General features: G+C 43.9%; 1 protein-coding gene across 1 annotated transcript in view; it reads right to left on the bottom strand.

Moving 5' to 3' along the window:
* Positions 1-20,131, bottom strand: part of cdc25b (cell division cycle 25B) — a 34,547-nt gene extending 14,416 nt beyond the window's left edge. Inside the window, exons 1-11 of the mRNA XM_067981468.1 lie at positions 19,567-20,131; positions 17,783-17,859; positions 15,487-15,538; positions 10,504-10,545; positions 8,561-8,594; positions 7,194-7,310; positions 6,333-6,443; positions 4,252-4,380; positions 3,063-3,149; positions 2,786-2,956; positions 1,805-1,906 (exon numbers count right to left, since the gene is read on the bottom strand). Of these exons, the coding sequence (XP_067837569.1) occupies positions 1,805-1,906; positions 2,786-2,956; positions 3,063-3,149; positions 4,252-4,380; positions 6,333-6,443; positions 7,194-7,310; positions 8,561-8,594; positions 10,504-10,545; positions 15,487-15,538; positions 17,783-17,859; positions 19,567-19,778 (1,134 nt within the window). The 5' untranslated portion in view covers positions 19,779-20,131. The remainder of the gene's footprint in view (positions 1-1,804; positions 1,907-2,785; positions 2,957-3,062; positions 3,150-4,251; positions 4,381-6,332; positions 6,444-7,193; positions 7,311-8,560; positions 8,595-10,503; positions 10,546-15,486; positions 15,539-17,782; positions 17,860-19,566) is intronic.
* Between the last annotated feature and the right edge of the window lie 424 nt (positions 20,132-20,555).

Raw genomic sequence — 20,555 nt, 5'->3', positions numbered from 1 at the left:
ATTCATCAGCTGAGGGAGGACGGTAGGTGGTAATCAGCAGGAGGTTTCCTTGCCCATGTTTGACCTGATGCCATGAGATTTCATGGGGTCCAGAGTCAATGTTGAGGACTCCAAGGGCCACTCCCTCCTGACTGTATATCACTGTACCGCCACCTCTGGTGGGTCTGTCCTGCCGGTGGGACAGGACATACCCAGGGATGGTGATGGAAAAGTCTGGGACGTTGGCTGAAAGATATGATTCTGTGAGTATGGCTATGTCAGGCTGTTGCTTGTGGGACAGCTCTCCCAATTTTGGCACAAGTCCCCAGATGTTAGTAAGGAGGACCTTGCAGGGTCGACTGGGCTTGGTGTTTTGCAGTTGTCGTGTCCGGTGCCTAGTGGTCAGATGCCGGGTGGTCCGTCCGGTTTTATTCTTATGACTTTTCGTAGCGAGATTTTACAACTGAGTGGCTTGCTAGGCCATTTCAGAGGGCAATTAAGAATCAACCACATTGCTGTGGGTCTGGAGTCACAGACCGGGTAAGGGCGGCAGGTTTCCTTCCCTAAAGGACATTAGTGAACCAGATGGGTTTTTACGACAATCCGGTAGTTTCATGGCCATCATTACTGATACTAGTGTTTTAATTCCAGATTTTTATTTTAATTAATTGAATTTAATTAATTAATTAATTGAATTTAAATTCGCCAGCTGCCGTGGCGGGATTTGAACTCATGACTCTGGATTTTAGCCCAGTAACATAACCACTATGCTACCGTACCAAAGTACTTTCCAGGTTGCTAAAGCCCTCTGCAACCTTAATGAGCACAGTGCTCCCACCATGTGGAATTAGACAATATAACACAGAATCCATCTATAAACTAGAGTGTCAGATGCAAAGTTTCTAAACAGGAATAACCAAATCTTTGGGAGGACTTTGGAAAACAGAGACCTGCCAATTTTTGAAAGGTGTTTAAAGACTACATTTGTTATAGTTCAAGAACATTTCTCCACCGTTCTCCTGATGACTCAATGAATACACCACCCAGTGGAGTACTGAGATCTGGAAGCCAGGAAAATCCATGGTTTCTTCCTGGGAAATCTCAAGAAAAAAAAATGGTGCTGTTTTCATTAGAACAGAAGAGATTATAGGACAATTTGATAGTTGTTTAAAATCACAGAAGGAATGGGACAGAGTAATTAAATGGGTCTAGAACGAGGGGACAAAGATACCAAGATTAAATGCAAGAGATTTAGGGCAGAGCAGGTGACTTTTTTCTAGATAGGGTTGTGAGGCTGTGGAATGCATTACTAGAGTTAGTGACTGAAGCGGAGACCATTTCAACATTTAAGAATAGGCTGGTTTAAGGAAAGAGGAATTAAAAGGGATATGGGAAAAGGGCAGGCACATGGGATTAGGACTACTGCTAGTGTGGAGGACAAATACCAATACTAACTGCTTGAACTGAACAGCCTGTTTCTATGCAATTCTAAAAAGAGTGAAGATAACAGAGGACCACCACTGAGCTGGGGACGCCAAAATAGCCAGGGTTCCTGCTTCCGACTGCCATCTAATGACTCTTGCTGAAGCGAGGTCAGTACAGGTTGGACTCACCAGTGACGGCCCCCTAATCTAATGAGCCATGGGTGGCCAACCTGTGGCCCCAGCATCACATGCACTCAAGCCTTATGAATCAAGCTCTCCAAGGCCAGATAGCCACGTCCTAGTTGTATTTATTTGTTCTGTGAATCTCATGGGCCTAGAGGTTGGAAAGGGCTGTTGGATAAATTCCAAATAAGACCACGGTCAGTTAGTATCCTCAATACCTTTGTGAAATCTCCAATCAGGCGTCTGCAGTCATCAATTTCAAGCACTTTCTCAATTTCAGCATCGCAGAAAGACTTGGAGCGTAATAGAGAGCGCTGTTTCTAGATGGGTACAGTAGAAAGTCAGTTTAGGAATCAGTTTGACAAATGATACACAGCAGTAAAGTTAACAAGCAGACAGAAAAACATTTATTGCTAAACATCTACTATTGAAACTTAGTTCAAGTACAAAATAGGAAGCTGTACATTCTACAAGATGCACCACACAGCTAACTTTTCCCAATTCACTGCGAATGATGTGATGTTTAAATCTGGGGCAGCAGAGAAAGTGGGGCACCAAATCAAAGGAATAAAAAAGGTAGGCTGGGGCAGGGGGAAGGGCAGAAGAGGGGAGGAAGAATGACATTGTACAGTGGTTGGGGTGGAGGAGAAAGAAGTTTGTTTGCTGAATGTGTGTCTGCATAGAGGTCAATCAAGCTCAAGCATGCTGATGGCAAGGATTCTCCAATGAATAAATTGGACTGAGCTTCAAGTGAGTCTGCTTCAGTCATGCAACAAAAAGCACAGGTGTTTTGGGGCATCTAGCTTAAAAAAGGCACTGTGCAGCAAGAACAGCATTGACTGCTCAAGGCATGAGCTTGCCATTTTATTGCAGGATTGTTTCCCCAAACTAGTTCTGCAATACTTTTACGTGCCCACAACCACGTTCAAAAAGTTGCTGGGATCTCTCGGATTTGATCCCTCTTCACAGCACTATCAAAAGCACTTAAACAGTTGATCGACCCTTGGAGAATAAAAGCCGTGCTAGCTCAGCAGCATTTGTTACCCCCTCGAACCAATCATATTGCAGAAACAATGTTCCCTTTGGCTGCCAATCCAAACACCTTATTGAACTATAGAGGGCCTCAGGCTACTCAGTATTAATGCTCCTGCCATAATTCAGCAATTTGCCCACACTTCCTACCAGAAACTCAAGCTTACTGCTTTTTCGTCGTCTGCCTCCTCCACTGTTGTGCCAGCAAGACTTCTCCTCCGCTTGTTCTTCACTGGCGTTTCTTCATCTTTGGGCCGATCCATCCGCTTCAGGATGGGCCGCATTTCGTGGCTCAACGTGGGAGATTTGAAGTCAAAGGACCGTTTATTAGGCGTTCCCTTAAAACAAAAGGAATTTGATCTTCAAACTGCAGATACATTTTTTTTTGAAGGAAAGTATTCAAATCTGCCAAGGCTCATTATAACTAAACAGCCAAAAACTCACCACTTCAACATCCTGTGTGATCTCCTTTCTAGTCACAAGTGGAGCAGTCAGCAAACTGGCCATGCCAGAGGGTACATCAGCATCATTCTGTCAAAAAAATATTTAGCAGACAAGATCATTCTTCAATGTTCAAAAAAAACTCAGGACTGGGAATGAACATGGGCACTCCAGCTTTCCTTTCATGAACAATTGAATGTTTCTGGCATAGTGGCAAGCTAGATCAAGACTTGTGGTTCAGTGGGTAGCACACTTGCCACAGAGTCAAAAGGTTGTGGGTTCAAGCCCCACTCCAGAGGCTTGAGCACAAAATCCAGGCCGACACTTCAGTGCAGTACTGAGGGAGTGTTGCACTGGAGTCTCAGATGAGATGTTAAGAGGGCAGATGGTGCCTCCAGTTTAGGTGGATGTAAAAGATCCCATGGCACAAATTCTCCTTGTTGCTTGAGGGATAAATATTAGCCAGATCACCACTAAAACATTATCTGGTCATTTATCTCATTGCTGTCTGTGGGATCTTGCTGTGCACAAATTGGCTGCCACGTTTACTACATTACAACAGTGACTACACTTCAAAAAGTACTTCATTGGCTGTAAAGCACTTTGGGATGTCCTGAAAGGCGCTGTAGAAATTCAAGTCTTTCTATGACTTACCACAGTCAAAAGATTATCAAAAAAAAGTTAGCTCGTAGATAGCTAGCACTAGACCCATTTGGTGGTAACCAACACTTGATCTTTCTAACCTAACCACAAGCTCAGCTAACAGTCAACCCAAAGAAAAAGCTTAAAATGCAATGCTGTACTACAGGGTTTTCAGTGCTCACCGAAAAATCCAGAGCAGTGTTGTCACTAGACTTAGTGAACTGATAACAGCCCGTAAACCAATATGACTTAACACCAAGACACTTAGCCCATTGTCTTTAACTGTTCCCAGCAAGTGTGACTGGAATGTAACCAGTACTTCATCCTGGTGCGACATAGCTCAAAATGCTCTCCCCAAGCACAAACCTCGCTTGTAAGGACAAAAAAACCCGATAAATGACTACAGAAATTTACAACATGCTCTCAAGTGTAATGGTTTTTATGCTTGTGAAAGCAGGCAGTTACCATCACTAGAGACCCCATTTTAATACAGTTGATATGGAGACAGCTCCCTCAATTCAAACAGGTTAGAAACAGCTAAATGATTTACCTCAATATCTTCATCAAGCAACTCTAAAAATCCATCATCTTCATCATCAACAGAAGAGGTTAGTGAGGATCGGCGCAACAGGATTGGACTACCAACATCAGCTGACCCATCACCCACAAAAGGTGAAAGCTAAGGGAAAAAAAGTATAGTTTTAATATCTTACACAGATTTTAAGCTAAAGATCAGGTACTGCTTTGTTTCCAGCACAAAATTCACGGCCATAGAATCATGGAAAATTTACGGCACAGAAGGAGGCCATTCGGCCCATTGTGTCCGCACCGGTTGAGAAACTAGCCACCCAGCCTAATTCCACTTTCCTTCATTTGGTCTGTAATCCTGCAGGTCACAGCTCTTCAGGTGCACATCCAGGTATTTTTAAAATAAGTTGAAGGGTTCTGCCTCTACCACCCTTTCAGGCAGTGAGTTCCAGACCCCTACCGTCCTCTGGGTGAAATTTTTTCCCCCTCATTTCCGCTCTAATCCTTCACCACTTTAAATCTATGCCCCCTGGTTATTGCCTCCTCCGCTAAGGGAAATAGGTCCTTCCTAGCCACTCTATCTAGGCCCCTCAATTTTGTGCACCTCAATTAAATTACCCCTCAGCCGCCTCTGTTCCAAGGAATACAACCCCAGCCTGTCATCGTAGCTAAAATTCTCCAGTCTTGGCAACATTCTCAATTCTCCTCTGCACCTTCTCTAGTGCAATTACATCCTTCCTGTAATGTGGTGACCAGAACTGTGCGCAGTACTCAAGCTGTGGCCTAACTAGTGTTCTATACAGATCCAGCATAATATCCCTGCTTTTATATTCTATGCCTCGACTAATAAAGGAAAGCCAAGATTAGCTTTACTAATATGAAAGCAAAATACTACAAATGCTGGAAATCTGAAATAACAAAATGCTGAAAAACAGAGGTCAGGCGGCATCTGCGGAGAGAGAAACAGAGTTAATGTTTCAGGTCAATGACCTTTAACTCACTCTGCAAACACTGCCTGATCTGCTGAGTATTTCTACCATTTTTTTGTTTTCATTTTAGTTTTACTAATGGTCGACCAGAGATATTCAGCAAAGCAGTCACCCAATTGGAATTTGATGAAACTAGCAGCACATGAGGTTGTAGCATACATGTAAATCTCACATGGGAACATTTAGGGTCCTGGGCAACATGTAGAAAGCAAAGGGGCAATTGTTCCATCAGTTGTAGCACAAGAGAGAAAATGAATAAAGCCTGAGTGCAATGGTCCCTCTGAAAAGCAAGGGAAGGGGAGAAGTGAACTCAAGGGTTGGAATCACATTGTAGATGGAAGAGATCTGGTAGATGTAGATTATTGTGGGATGGGATTGAGAGATGGAAAATAAGGGCAGTTATTTGTGAAAGGGGTGAGGTGACCACACAGGCACACAAAATGGGGTAGGTGATCAAGTGCTGTCTCAACCACAGTTAAGTACATAAAGGGCAGAAGTGATTGTTCCAGAAAAACTATATTTCTTCACCCTTCTTGCTGCAAGGACATGATCCCACTGGATGTGGGAACCTATGGGTTTGAAATATCTGGAAAACCAACTGACTTTTTTTGGGGGGTGGGTGGGGAGGAGAGGGAAGAGAAAGAGGAGAGGAGAGAACAGACAGATAGCTTGTAAGTAAGCTAGAAATAGGAAGGGTCAATTTCTCCAGATTGCAATAAGAGCAAATATCAACACAGCCATCAGTGCTCAAGGACAACATTAGGAAATAACAACATCTAGTAATTTCTGAACACCTCCAATTCTCACTATGGTTCATGGTCTGTTGCCCACCCCCTATAAAGCACCTTGGGACATTTTATGCATTATGAAAGGCACTATATAAGACAAGTTGCTGTAAGAGCTAGTTAGATTGTGCCCAGCACCCAAGAAAAAGTGACAGGTGATAATGTAAGTGGGGGAAAATGATACTGGAAGCCTATATTGCTGCTTATCCGAAGCACACACTAACATAAAAGCATCTCTCAGCATCATTTAGACCACTGCAACACAAGAGCACCACAAGATTCTTATTCTTTTTAACACTCCTTTAGTCACAAGGTGTTACGTTACTTGCCATCAATGCAGGTGCAGAACTCGGCCTCTGATCTTGTCTGCTCCCGCCATAAAAGGTAGAGAGACGGTTTCTAGAAACTGGTCGAACTGGCTTTTTGAACTCAAATCCTTCCTGTGAAGAGGTCGAAAGAATCAGGTGAATGTTGTACAAAAACCAAGCAGCAGGAAGCCCAACCTCAGGGAATTTTTTCATCACTAAATGTTATTTGATGGAGGTAAATTGCAGACAGTCGAACACTTTCAAATTATTGCACTATTTGGCCAGTTTATCAGAAGGATTGGAACACCATACCGCAAGCATGATTTTAACCTGGTAGTATTTACTACTAACTAACAGCCTTAACCTATTTAATTGAAGTTAACCTAGTGGCATACAAAGGACCCAAGAGAAGTCTGAAGTTAGATGAATGTTCTAGTCTATGAATGCAAGGTAGAGACAAAAAGCAGATGCGGACCCGAATCATTCTCTGGCAGATGTGCCTGGTGTGCTGGGACGACATCCACTTCATCTTGCTTTCAAATTAAAAAAAGTATCCACCATTATGTTAGAATTATATTCCAATGAAATTCTACAGCAGGTTGAGTTTTCAAATGGAAGGCTTATAACCTCAGTGGGATGATTAAAGATTTATTAACAAGAAGAGGTGGTTAGATAGTCACTTGTGTACAGGATTCCAACAGTGTTTCCAGGAGATGACACTGGTATTCCTAGGCTTCAATTCTAAAACAATACTGACTTGACTGTTAAATGCTCAAGATGTTCCAAAAGTCCCATGCCATTTAGATGTTTTGCAATCAGTGTAAAATATCAATTGCTTTGCATAATTGAGACCAGATTATTCTTGACAGACAAAGAGCTTACGTTTTCTTTGTTTCCTTCAGCTGCAAGGATGCTTCCACTTTCTTGGTGAAACACCTCTGAATCTAGAGAGTCACATTGGCTTGGTTTTAGTGCAGGACTTGATCCGAGAAGTCTCATCTAGAAAACATAAAAGCAGATGGCTTAGCATTAAGTCACTGAGCATCTAAATCCTCAGTTCTATATTGTCAGCATGTTGAAGTGCGACATGCAGATATCTAGCTCCAGTTACTTAAGGTGCATTTGAATTGGTAAAAGTACCAAGTCAAGCCTAGTTTACCCTGATCTGTTTAGAGGAACTACAGCTGCACATCTGGAACTCAGCAGTACCAGGATAATGAGATATACACTAATGGTCACAATGCATGTGAAAGTTATTGGCACGACCATAGCTTCATGTTACTAATGATGCCATTATTTGCATTAAGTGCTGTTATTTGCATCAAGACCCAGTGACAAAGACCACAACTGTTAAAGCCAACTAGTTCAGAAAATTAAAGTTTAATGATTCCTTGAAGTTCATGTTCTTGTCAGATTGCTTTTCTGGAGATCATTTCAACCAATATATCCATGTATCTGGACATCTATATCAACTTCTCAGCAGAGCTGGCAAAGGCAGCTGTGGATTTTACCAAAGTTGCAGCACTAAGACATGCAATATGGCTGATGGCTCCATATCCACTGCTCCCCTCAATAGCTCAATGATGCACTACATTGTGAGGGACAGCCATTCAGGCCAGGAAAGTTTCAGGTTAGAGTTCTCAGCCAAGGTAGGTTGCTGGCAATGGGAGAAGATAGCAATACAATTAGTCTATCATCATTTCACTAGTAATGTCATTTTTTTTTTGGGGGGGGGAAAGGTGGCAAGGCAAGACAACCCTGGAATAATTTTGTTTCTTGCTCTCTACACGAGATGGTATCCCCCTATGGGGCAGGGGGCAAAACCCAGAGCCTTCAAATAAATTCTACTCAGCTTGGTTTGGAGACTTAAAAAGACAGCGATGTATGTCTGCACCCTTAAGACACCCAGCTGACCTCAAAGTGGGGTGGAAAAGAAAATAAAACTGCTTGTGTATTCTGCATCTACTCAGGTTCATTCAAGCTTACATTCAGTCCACCAGTGAGAGCATCTTGGACTGGCTGTGCTTTCCCATAAGCCTACAACATTCAGAATGCGTGGTGATTGCCATCCCGTGACATGCTGCTGCAAGCTTTAAATGTACCAAATCTAATGGATGTCTCCACTACCTTCATGGGCAATACCAAGCAACTCAACAGAATCAAGATCTTTAAAATTTACCAGCAAATTTAAGAATTCCTGCAAGATTAAAAAAAATGTATAAAAACTGCATCCACAGAAGGGCACTCACCGGAAGGGAGTTTATTCTTCTGATGGGGAACTTCCTGAAACAGGAAAAAGATCAGTTAACACTTCAGCTCAAAGGGTTAGAGTTGGTCAACTACAGTTCAGTTTCTCCCCCTTTCTCTTCTCTCTCCCCACTAATGAACAGTTCAAAGTTTAATACTAATTGCACAGGTGCTTAAAAAGACCTAAACGAGTTTGGGTACAATATAACCATCACCTTGCTTCAGTTAGCAAGCTACATCAGCACTCAACTAAAATGTAAATCAACAGGTATGAAATGTAGACTGGGAGGTTAAAATGCTCCAAAAAGGGTCATGCTCTAAGTTTCTGAATAGAATATTTAATACTACAGCCTTACAATCCTGGTCTTGACTGGATAATTTTAGGATGATTGCATCTAAAGAGAGTTGAGCATTCCTGAGAACCAAGCTGAGACCAAATAACTACTAAACTGATTCTCTTTCTGTCCCTTACAGTCCATAATGCTCTTTAAAAATCAAGATTCCAGTTAGTATGGAGCTCCTCCAATGCCTCAGTTGGTTAAGTGCCTAGCCTGTTATGGAACTACGGTAAATGAGGAAAAATCCCAGGTTTGATCCTCAAAAGGTACCTTGGTGCACTGCCATTCACATTCAACATGCCAGGTATCAGAAGAGAAACCAGTTCCGATTATCCAACAACTCTAATGGAAAATGCTTGTACATGGAGATCGTTCAAAACAGGATCAAGTCAGCTGTCACCTTTCTTAAATTCACCCAAGAGGCAACAGAAGCGAGATGGGGAGGAGGGGCAGAACTTGCATTTCTCACACTTCAGACAGCTTTACAAGGCAGGGAATTTCAAGCAGTCAGTCACTGCTTTTTGGGGAAGGAAGGGTGGAGGAGTTGGAGAAGAGAAAGGGGAAGAGGAGAAAGCACAGTTGAAGGGAGAGCACTTGAGGGCAGGTAACTGGTGCCAAGGTGGGGGCACGAAAGGCAAGTAGTCCAGTTTTGGAGGACACATTCAAAAGATCCTGTGTCCTCCAAAACTGGAGACTGTGGAGGGCAAGGTAGATTCACTAGGACGCAAGCTTGGCAAGGACATGTGATGAGTTCAGGCCTTTGAGCAGGTGAGGACAAAGGCCACAGAATTCTGGAGCGCGTACTGTTCATAAATGGTGGAAGCAGGGAGAACAGCAAGGAGAGCATTGGGGAAGTTCAGCCAAGAGACAATGACAGCATGGAAGAGTGCTTTTCACAGGTGGGAGGGGAAGGAGATAGGGGGTAAAGATGGGAAAATGTAGGAGGTGGAAGACAACACGTGCTTGGTGACAGATTGGATGTGGAAGAGGAAACTGAGCTTCGTGTCAAGTAACGTACGGACACGCCACACTTTTGAGCCCAAGCCTGATGCAGCAGGGGGAGGGGAGAGATCAAGTTGAGACCGGAGATGTGCTTAGAGCCAACATTAAGCGGTGAGAAAGTTTTGACTCATCCAGGTCTTGGCGTCTGACACTCAATTGGAGACCGACAGCCGGGAGGGGCGCGGTTACCAATGAAGGAGTGACAAGATAATTGTGAAAGCTGAACCATGCTTCTGGGTAACTGCCAATCTGTGAAGGAGAAACTTTAGGGTAACAGCACTTCTGGAGCCATGGAGAAGAGCTGTTTATAAAAAAGGTGCATCAGTTTAGTTTGTGCTATATGCAAGAGTGGCTATGTCAGAAAGAAACCAGGAGATCAAAGATATACCGTAAACTTCATGTTCGATCAGTTAACCTTCCAGCTTTACTACTTAAAAACAGTCTCAGAATTTGAATGTGGTTTTGAGTTTGTCAGCTAGTTGAGGAAGTGCACTTCCTCACCGGAGAATAGGTCAGACCTTGTTTTGCATTGCATTAACTGGACTGTTATTTGTTAAAAACCCATTACTTTACAGGCCAGAAGGGGCCATGGTAGTTGTACTTACTTGGCAATCACATTTCCAGATTCTAATATTGCTTTTTCAAACCTGTAACAAGAAGTGAGACAAACTTAAGTTCAGGCTGCTACATTACTACAGACAACTCCCAAAAAGTACAAACTATAAAAAAATCCAAATCTGAGAAGAGTCAGTTTTTTAAAAAGTCAAGATAAAAAGGTACATGGCCAAGGTAGAAAGAGCAAGATGAAGTTAATCACAAAACAATTACCTGACACTGAGCTTGGGTCTTAAGTCTGTAGGAAAGACCGACCGAGGCAAGGAGTGGTTCGGATATCTCAAAAGAATTATAGTATTTCATGCAGTTAAGATGTATTGCAATATCTTGAAATAATTGCTTTTGTAGGTCATGCCATTTAAAGACCACAGTGTGATCATCTGAAGAGCAAGTTGACCAATTTTAACAGCCAACCACTTATTTCACTATTGGTAGATCGTACCACATTTGCTGGCACTAACTGCACTCGGACTTAAACTCTTGGCATACCTCTAACACTTAATTGCTCGTTGATAGCACATCTGCCCATGAACAGCATGCAAACCCCAAAGTGCTGTGATGAATGTAGGCAGTCTACGCGGATAAAGCAGTAATGTGAATAAAGATCGCAGGCACCCTCTGCTCAAAAAAGAGGGGTCAAAATTTGCTATTACCATCTCCATAGCAATGGCCTCTAGACTCGCTGCTCACCACCTGTATGCAAATGAGCCCCTTTGTCTGGGATGGAGATTACTTCTCGGTCGCCATATGCCATCGGGAGGCCCCTACAGCGCTGACCCCTACAGCTGACAGCATTTAATCAGTGCCACAATCAGGAAGACACAAGCGTGGCATAACAAAGAAACAGCACAACAGAACTAGTCAAGCAAGAGAGGCAGGCTCTTTCCTTTCAGCACGTGCTACGTACCCGACCCTGCAGTCTAAGTTGGCAAGCTAGCAACAGATGGGATATGCACCACCCCACAATTAACTGGAGGTCTCTCAGAAGAGTTTACTCTATTAACATGCAGATACTAGTCTTGGAGAATGCTTTTGACCACTTTTTTGGAAAAAAAGTTAATTGATGGCTCACTAAAATGGAAATTCAAAACCTGCATTTAAGAGTTTGCCTATACTTCAGACAGGGAGCTGAATATGTTAAAATTCCAGGTTTATTCAATTTAGAGATTGGCTTAATATTGGTTACAATCCATATCTGTTGAATTGTAAAGTTTCCGAATGGTAGGCTTTCCAAAAGAGTGTCACTACAACATATCCATATAGGAACCAAGTTGCCAATGTGCAAATACTATCAAAACAGGAGGTATAGTTAATTCTTAAGACTAAAGGAAGCTGCAATGGGATCTTAAGATGGAGGACTGGGCTAAAAAGAGAAAGATAGTGTCAGTAAGTGAGAGGTGATACATTTTTAAATCCAAATATGTTATACTCTGAATGGAAGTAAACGCTGTTGTGGGACAGCAGAGGGATTTGAGGTCTAGGTTTACAGGATAATAAAGGCTGATAAGGCCATTTAAAAAAACTAATTGGATTAGGTTTTATCGCAAGAGGCACAGATTATAAATGCAGACAGGTAATGAGCCTATATGATAACCTCCAAGAGTAATGTGTGCAGTATTGAGCTCCACACTGTAGGAAAGGTTTAGAGAGGATACACTGCAGGAAAGGTTTAGAGAGGATACACTGCAGATTCACTAGGATGTTGTTTAGGAGGAGGAAATATAAATACAAGGAGATTTGGAAACATTTGGGCTTTTTTTCCCCCTCCACCGGAACAATGTAGATTCCAGAGTGATAGAAGTATTTAAAAATTATGAGAAGATGGGACAGGGTGGATTAAAAAGCAGATTGTTTCCAGTAGTTAAGGGGTCTAGGACAAGGGACAGTAGATACAAGATTAAATGTGAGATTTAAAACAGCAAGAGAAACTTTACACAGTTGTGAGGCTGCAGAATTCATTTCCAGGGTTAGTGGTTGAGGCAGAAACAATGTCAACATTCAAGATTAGATTGGACAGGAGGCTGAAGTGATAGGATAATAGGGTGTGAAAATATGATTAGTACTATATGCTCACATGGAGGGTTAGCACTGGCAAGGACTGGTTGGGCTGAATGGCCCATTTCTGAATTGTAACTTCTGCCTATTTCTATGCACGACTGATTACTGGCTTCTCTGAATATAGCAGAGTTACTGCAACTATAAATGCAAAGGTCTCCTTTGGCCGTTTCACATTTAACTAACCTAAACTGCACAGGTACAAGGACACGCTTGTGAGAGCTGCTGCCAAGATTCGCTGGCTTCTTTGAGTTAGTTTTGCTTGTCAGATTAAACCTAACTGGTTACTAAGGGCATTAACATCTGCTACCATTTGCTGCCTATGGATTTAAAACAAAAACACGAACATTAAAACCACAAACATTTCAAGAGATACAGGACACCGTTGTTAACTGGCGTCATCTGCACAAAACCTAGACCACATCCTGAAAAGCCCTAAAGACTTTCATGCAGCACTATGCCACTCCCTTATCAATTGAACCAAATGTTTATACTTAAAACACTTCAAACTTTGAGGAAATCCTAATGTTAAACCACTCCCAGGGACTCTTGCTGTCACTTCCAAAAAACGTCAGCTACCCAAAGTGCTATTCAGTATAAAAATACTGAAAATCGAATAGATACACAGAAGACAAATAAGCACACTGTACTTCAGATTCCCGTCGCCTGGGGCCTGGAATACTGCGTAACCTCACATACCCTTGGGGTTACTAGTGTGGACACCTCTCTAAAATAAAGTTAAAAAAGATTTGGAATTCCAGAGCTTAGGTCCTAGGCAGCTGGAGGCACGGCCAGCAATGGTGGAGCGGTTAAAATCGGGGATACACAAGAGACAAGAATTTGGGGAGTGCAGAGATCTCGGTGGGTTGTAGGAGGTTACAGAGATAGGGAGGGGCGAGGATATAGAGGGATTTGAAAACAAGAATGAGATTTCTTTTTTAAAAATCAAGGCGTTTCCAGACCAGGAGCCAATGTAGGTCAGCGAGCACTGGGGTGATGGGAGAACAGGATTTGGGTGCGAGTTAGGATACAGGTAGCAGAGTTTTGGATGAGTTCAAGTTTATGGAGGGTGGCAGATGGGAGGCCAGCCAGTGTTGTGAGTCCAGAGGTAACAAAGGCATGGATGAGAGTTTCAGCAGCAGATGAGCTGAGGCAGGGGCAGAGACAGGTGATGTTCTGGAGGTGGAAGTAGGCAGTCTTGGTGATGGAAGCTCATCTCAGGGTCAAATAGGACGCCAAGGTTGCAAACGATCTGGTTCAGCCTCAGACAGTGGCCAGGGAGAGGGATGGAGTCGATGGCTGGGGAACAGAGTTTGTGGCAGGGACCAAAGACAATGGCTTCGGTCTTCCCAATATTTAGTTCGGGTTAGTAGAATGGGCAGACAGGAGCCTGTATTAAAAAAAGAAATCAGGCACTTGTGGTACAAGAGGAATGCAGCAGCACGTAGAAATTTAGTTGATGGACAGGAAACAAAAAGGTCAGGGGAAAACATGTTGCTCAGATTGGAGAAGAGTTCAAGTGCTATGAGGGTGGGTGCTGGGTCCATTTTGTTCTCTGCATAAATAAATAGTTGATTTCAACTTAGTTACAGGGACAATAATCTCAATATCCCGATGTCAAAAGAAAGAGGTTTTGTAAACATTTTAGAGAACCAAAGGCAATCTCAGGAAAACAGACAGGTTAGTGGAATGGGCAGACAGGTGACCGATGCAATTTATTGTGGAGAATGGCAAAGTATGAGATGCTACATTTTGTAAGGGGGGAGAAAAAAGGAACGAGTGTATGCACTCAACGGGAAGATGCTGAAGGGCATGAATGAGCAGAGATAGCTGGGGATTCAAACGCATAATGCCTAAAAGTGCTAGATAAAGCTATACAAAAAGGCCAGTAGCGTTTTGGGCTTTGATAAAGAGTACAAGAGGTAAAGCTACATTTTCACAAAGCAAAATGTAGGCTACAGTAAATGGTGTGTGCAGTTTAACATTGTAGAAAGGGCACTGAGAGCTTATATTTTTTTACCAGGAAGATCAAGGATGGGAAACTATAGTTGGAGACTTCAGATATTGGGACAGCTTCTACTAAAGCTGAGGGTAGATTTAAATGTAAGGTTTTGAATAAAGAGACTATGCGCTATTTGGGGAGTGAAGTAGGGCAGCAATTTTAAATTTTTCACTAAGAGGTTCAGGAAAATTGATTTAATGCAGAGTTTTCAGAGCATGGGACACTTTGCCACAGGCAGCAGTTGAAGCAGAGACCATTATATATTTTACTAGGAAAGTGGATAACAGAGGAACATGGGGAGAGGGGGGCAGTTGATTTAGTTTTGGATTGCTCCAACAAAGGGCAAGTGCAGAAATGATAAGCTACATAGCCTCCTTTTTGTGCTGTAAACTTCTATTGTACAACGACCTATGCTTGTGGGCAAGAACAAACACAGATGAGGCCATTTGTATTAACAAGTCTAGGAATCTTTTAGGATGTGGGTTAAAAGTAAGGATCTAAAAAAGAGGGATGGGGAACCACACCATGAGCTGCACACAAGTAAGAGATTCAGTAGACTCATGCTAGTAAGTGGATTTTAGCACATGGCTGAGTGAAAGTGAAAATAATTTCTCATCAGCTCCCAACTAATCCTTCTACCAATTACTTTAAATCTATGCCCCTGGTCACTGACCCCTCTGTTGAGGGAAGTAAGTCCTCACTATCCACTATCATAATTTTATATACCCGATATACTGATCATCTCAGTTTCTGCGAACTCGGTCACTGCATATGCATGGCATACACATGAATAGTGACACTAAGTTAGAGAACAAAGGAGCAGCCTCACTGGCACATGTATTTTTTTTCCAAACCTTACATAACCCATGAGCCCAATAACCACCCTAACTGAAGCACAAGGTTGGTGAAAACTTACGTTTCATCGATTGCCTTTTCATCCATTGGGCTTGGAGAATCCATACAAAGCCCTGTGTAAGACACAGGCATTAGGACAATTCAAAGATCAGTATAAATACAAATCGTACACAACTAAGCGTAAGAGTAAGACTAAGTGAACCCCACCAACATAAAAAAAAAGTGGAAACGCACTCAGCCATATGAAGTAAAGCAAAATTTGACTGCAGCATGTCTATGGAGCAAGAATAGTTAACAGCTGAACGGTTAGCTCATAGCTCCCTGTACATCCACCTGTGACCGCAGCTGCTGTCTGTCCCACAGGGAGAGACACGTAGGACACTTGATGTTAATCATGGGCCCCCAGCTACAATGGCGAGCGTCAGCATACACGCACCAGTTTCTGTAGCACTGTTCTCCGAACAGCAGACTGTCAGCACAGAACCAACCTGCTTCAGCACGTTCCGCAGCAACAGGGGATCATGATGAATAGGCAGATTGTTATCTATTTTGAGTCTCAAACACATGTGTTGTTATATGCAAATTATCTAAATTTATAATTAAATATTATTGCAAGAATTTGACTGGAGTGTTCCACTTTTTACACCAAGTACGTGAAGCAATTGCAAATTCAAAAAAGTGATCTCCCAAAGCTTTGCATATCAAATGTTTTCCTGCCTTGCAATTTTCTCCTCACACCTCCTACACAGAGCATTCATGCTGCAGTATCGCTCAATGCCAGCAATTGTTCACCGATTTTTCCCATGTGCAAGCTCAGACGGCACTGGTGGTTTTTCTAACAATGGCAACCCCATTTTCACCCATCAGCCACACATTTCTGTTGGGGTGTTTAATAGAAAGATGGAGATTGATGCCTCTTCCCGACCACCCCAGGGAACGTTAATGAACGGTAGCAGCCACTGCCACCCAGGCAGGTAGGAGAGAATCAAGCAACTCAGACTATAGCTCCACCTTGAGTCTGTTTGGACAGTGCCACACCAGTGTGTGTACTCACTGAACTGTAGTTAAAGCATCCATCATGCACAATGACTCGTGCATCCAACCAGGAAGGTGGTGCATTGACGTGCTGGTTTCCTCCACAGAACGTCCGGTGTGTACGCACACACACACACAGCCAAGCCAATTACATTGAGATTATAAAGGTCACACTACATCTGTTAATCAAGAACAAACTTGCATATTTGCCCCCCATTGAGTACTTGAAGGAATTCAGACTGGTAGCCAGCCAGCCACACGTAGAGAAAGTTGCCATAGCAAGTGGAACAAAATGGAAAAAAATTTAATGGGAGAAATAACCTTACAGTTTTTCTCACTACTCTTCTAGCCTCAATCCCTAATAAAAGTTTGCAAACTTTTAAGTACTGATTATGCAGTCAGATGGCTCTCAGTCTGCTGGTTGCAATATATTTTAAGCTGACAGAACACAAATCAAAAAACAAACTACAAGCACAAAAAACATTGCTCATAGAATCATACAAAGTTAAAGCACAGGAAGCCACCATTCAGCCCATCGTGTCCGTGCCGGCCGCAAAAAGAGCTAACCAGCCTAATCCCACTTTCCAGCACTTGGTCCGTAGCCCTGTAGGTTACGGCATTGCAAGTGCACATCCAAGTACTTTTTTTTAAAAAATGAGATGTGGGTTTCTGCCTCTACCACCCTTTCAGGCAGTGAGTTCCAAACCCCCACCACCCTCTGGGTGAAAATATTTCTCCTCAGCTCCCCTCTAATCCTTCTACCAATTACTTTAAATCTATGTCCCCTGGTCACCGACCCCTCTGCTAAGGGAAATAAGTCCTCCCGACCCATTCTATCTAGTCTCGTCATAATTTTATATACCTCAATTAAATCTCCCCTCTGTTCCAAAAAGAGAACAACCCCAGCCTATCAAATCTTCTCATAACAAATTCTCCAGTCCTGGCAACATCCTCATAAATCTGCTCTGTACCCTCTCTAGTGCAATTACATCTTTCCTGTAATGTGGTGACCAGAACTATACACAGTACTCAAGCTGTGGCCGAACCAATGTTTTATACAGTTCTAGCAAAACCTCCAGGCTCTAATATTCTGTGCCTCAGCTAATAAAGTATCCCATGTGCCTTCTTAACCACCTTATCTATCTGTCCTACTACCTTCAGGGATCTGTGGACATGCGCTCCAAGGTCCCTCACTTCCTCTACACCTCTCAGCATCCTCTCATTTATTGTGTACTCCCTTTCCTTGTGTGCCCTCCCCAAATGCATTGCCTCACTTCTCTGGATTGGTGCTCTGAGCACCAACACTAGGCCTTAGTACCAACCTGCATCAGAATCAGATGAGAGCGTCTTGAGCAGCAACGGGGTCCCATTTGGCCTGCGTTTCGGTGTATCATAATTACTATATATTAAAAAAAGAGAAAACTCAGCAGTCAAATACTCAAAAGAATCAACAACTTAAATGGGGGATGAGGGAGAGAAGGAAACAAACACATTTGGCTGGACTCAGCTACATCAATTTTCACTTCAACTTAAAATTACAATTAAAAAAGTGATTTCAATTTGCTCAGTTGTATTTGCACAAATGCTAAATCATTCCCCCCCCCACACACACACTATTTGCACAAATGCTAAATCATTCCCCCCCCACACACACACTATTTGCACAAATGCTAAATCATTCCCCCCCCCCCACACACACACTATTTGCACAAATGCTAAATCATTCCCCCCCACACACACACTATTTGCACAAATGCTAAATCATTTCCCCCCACACACACACTATTTGCACAAATGCTAAATCATTTCCCCCCACACACACTATTTGCACAAATGCTAAATCATTTCCCCCCCCCACACACACACTATTTGCACAAATGCTAAATCATTCCCCCCCACACACACACTATTTGCACAAATGCTAAATCATTCCCCCCCCCACACACTATTTGCACAAATGCTAAATCATTCCCCCCCCACACACACTATTTGCACAAATGCTAAATCATTTCCCCCCCCCACACACACTATTTGCACAAATGCTAAATCATTTCCCCCCACACACACACTATTTGCACAAATGCTAAATCATTCCCCCCCCCACACACTATTTGCACAAATGCTAAATCATTCCCCCCCACACACACACTATTTGCACAAATGCTAAATCATTCCCCCCCACACACACACTATTTGCACAAATGCTAAATCATTTCCCCCCACACACACACTATTTGCACAAATGCTAAATCATTTCCCCCCACACACACACTATTTGCACAAATGCTAAATCATTCCCCCCCACACACACACTATTTGCACAAATGCTAAATCATTTCCCCCCACACACACACTATTTGCACAAATGCTAAATCATTTCCCCCCCACACACACACTATTTGCACAAATGCTAAATCATTTCCCCCCCACACACACACTATTTGCACAAATGCTAAATCATTCCCCCCCACACACACACTATTTGCACAAATGCTAAATAATTTCCCCCCACACACACACTATTTGCACAAATGCTAAATCATTTCCCCCCACACACACACTATTTGCACAAATGCTAAATCACTTCCCCCCCCCCACACACACACTATTTGCACAAATGCTAAATCATTCCCCCCCCACACACACTATTTGCACAAATGCTAAATCATTCCCCCCCCACACACACTATTTGCACAAATGCTAAATCATTTCCCCCCCCCACACACACTATTTGCACAAATGCTAAATCATTCCCCCCCACACACACACTATTTGCACAAATGCTAAATCATTTCCCCCCCACACACACACACACAATTTGCACAAATACACCAAATTCTTCAGCAAGTTTATCAAACAGCAGGAGCCCTGCAAAGGGAGAGCACGTTGTGCTGGCTCTCCCCACCCCCACTTTGCACAAGCGGCGCACAAAACCTGGCTGCTCGGCACCCCTGGAATTTGCACATTTACCAGGAGAGCGACCCCAGACTCCCCCCGGGGGTGGAAACACGGACAGACCGACCCCCCACACAAAGTTACAACCACCAGACCCCCCCCCCCCACCCCCACCCACAGCGTGAGGCGCCACACACCCCGAACACTTTACCTGCCCAGGCCCTTCAGGTTGACCATGTTGAGCGCCAGGTTGGTGACAGGGGACAGCACCGGGGTGTCGGAGCAGCAGGAAGAAGAGGAGGAGGAGAAGAGAGCTTTGCACGACCTGCCTCTCCCGGGGACGCAGAGGGGAAGCAACTGCGCGGCCCCCAGGCTCTTGCGCGGCCTGGGCCTGGTGGGGCTCGCGCCCCCAACGCTGCTCATATTTTTTAAAAAAAATAATAATTATATATATTTTTAAAAAAAATTTTTTTTTTTTTTAGCCGCAGAATTTAAAAAAATGAAGGAATTAAAGGGATTTAAAATGGAGGCGGCGGATGACAGGAGGGGAGAGAAACTCAAGGACAGGCCCCGGCCCCCCCTTCAGCACCTCATCGGTGCCCCTATTCTTTTTTTTTTGCAGATTAAGGGAGTAGGAGATAGACTGGGTGAAGGGGAGAGGATTAGTGCTGGGCTCAGTGCCGCCGCAGCCGCTTCTTCTTCCTCCTCTTCTTCTCCTCCTCCATCGCCCGCGGGCCTCAGGCTCATCGGACGCGCCCAGCCGCCGCTCGCGCCACCGCCTTTATTTCGAAAAATAACACTCGCCCATCGCCCCGCCCCCTCCCTCCCTCCCTCACAACAAGGCGGGGCCTGAGGTGGGACAGGGGCGGGACCTGTGGGGAGGAGGGCGGGGCCTGAGGGGATCAGGGGCGGGACCTGTGTGGGGGGGGGAGGGCGGGGCCTGATGGGATCAGGGGCGGGGCCTGAGGGGGGAGGGGGCCTGAGGGGATCAGGGGCGGGGCCTGTGGGGGGAGGGGGCCTGAGGGGATCAGGGGCGGGGCCTGAGGGGCCTGGGGGCGGGGCTTATCGCAACCCGCGCTTAAAGACGTAAATGTGGGTGGGCGAGGCGGGGAAGCCGCCAATGGGATCGAGCCTTTTTTTCTTCCCCCCCATCGGCTTTCGAGTTTCGACCAATAGAAACGGCTTTTTGAATAAGCGCTT

This window comes from Heptranchias perlo, chromosome 1 (genome assembly GCF_035084215.1).
Source record: "Heptranchias perlo isolate sHepPer1 chromosome 1, sHepPer1.hap1, whole genome shotgun sequence".
Lineage (NCBI taxonomy): Eukaryota > Metazoa > Chordata > Chondrichthyes > Hexanchiformes > Hexanchidae > Heptranchias > Heptranchias perlo.
This window is presented reverse-complemented; position numbering and strand designations above follow the sequence as displayed.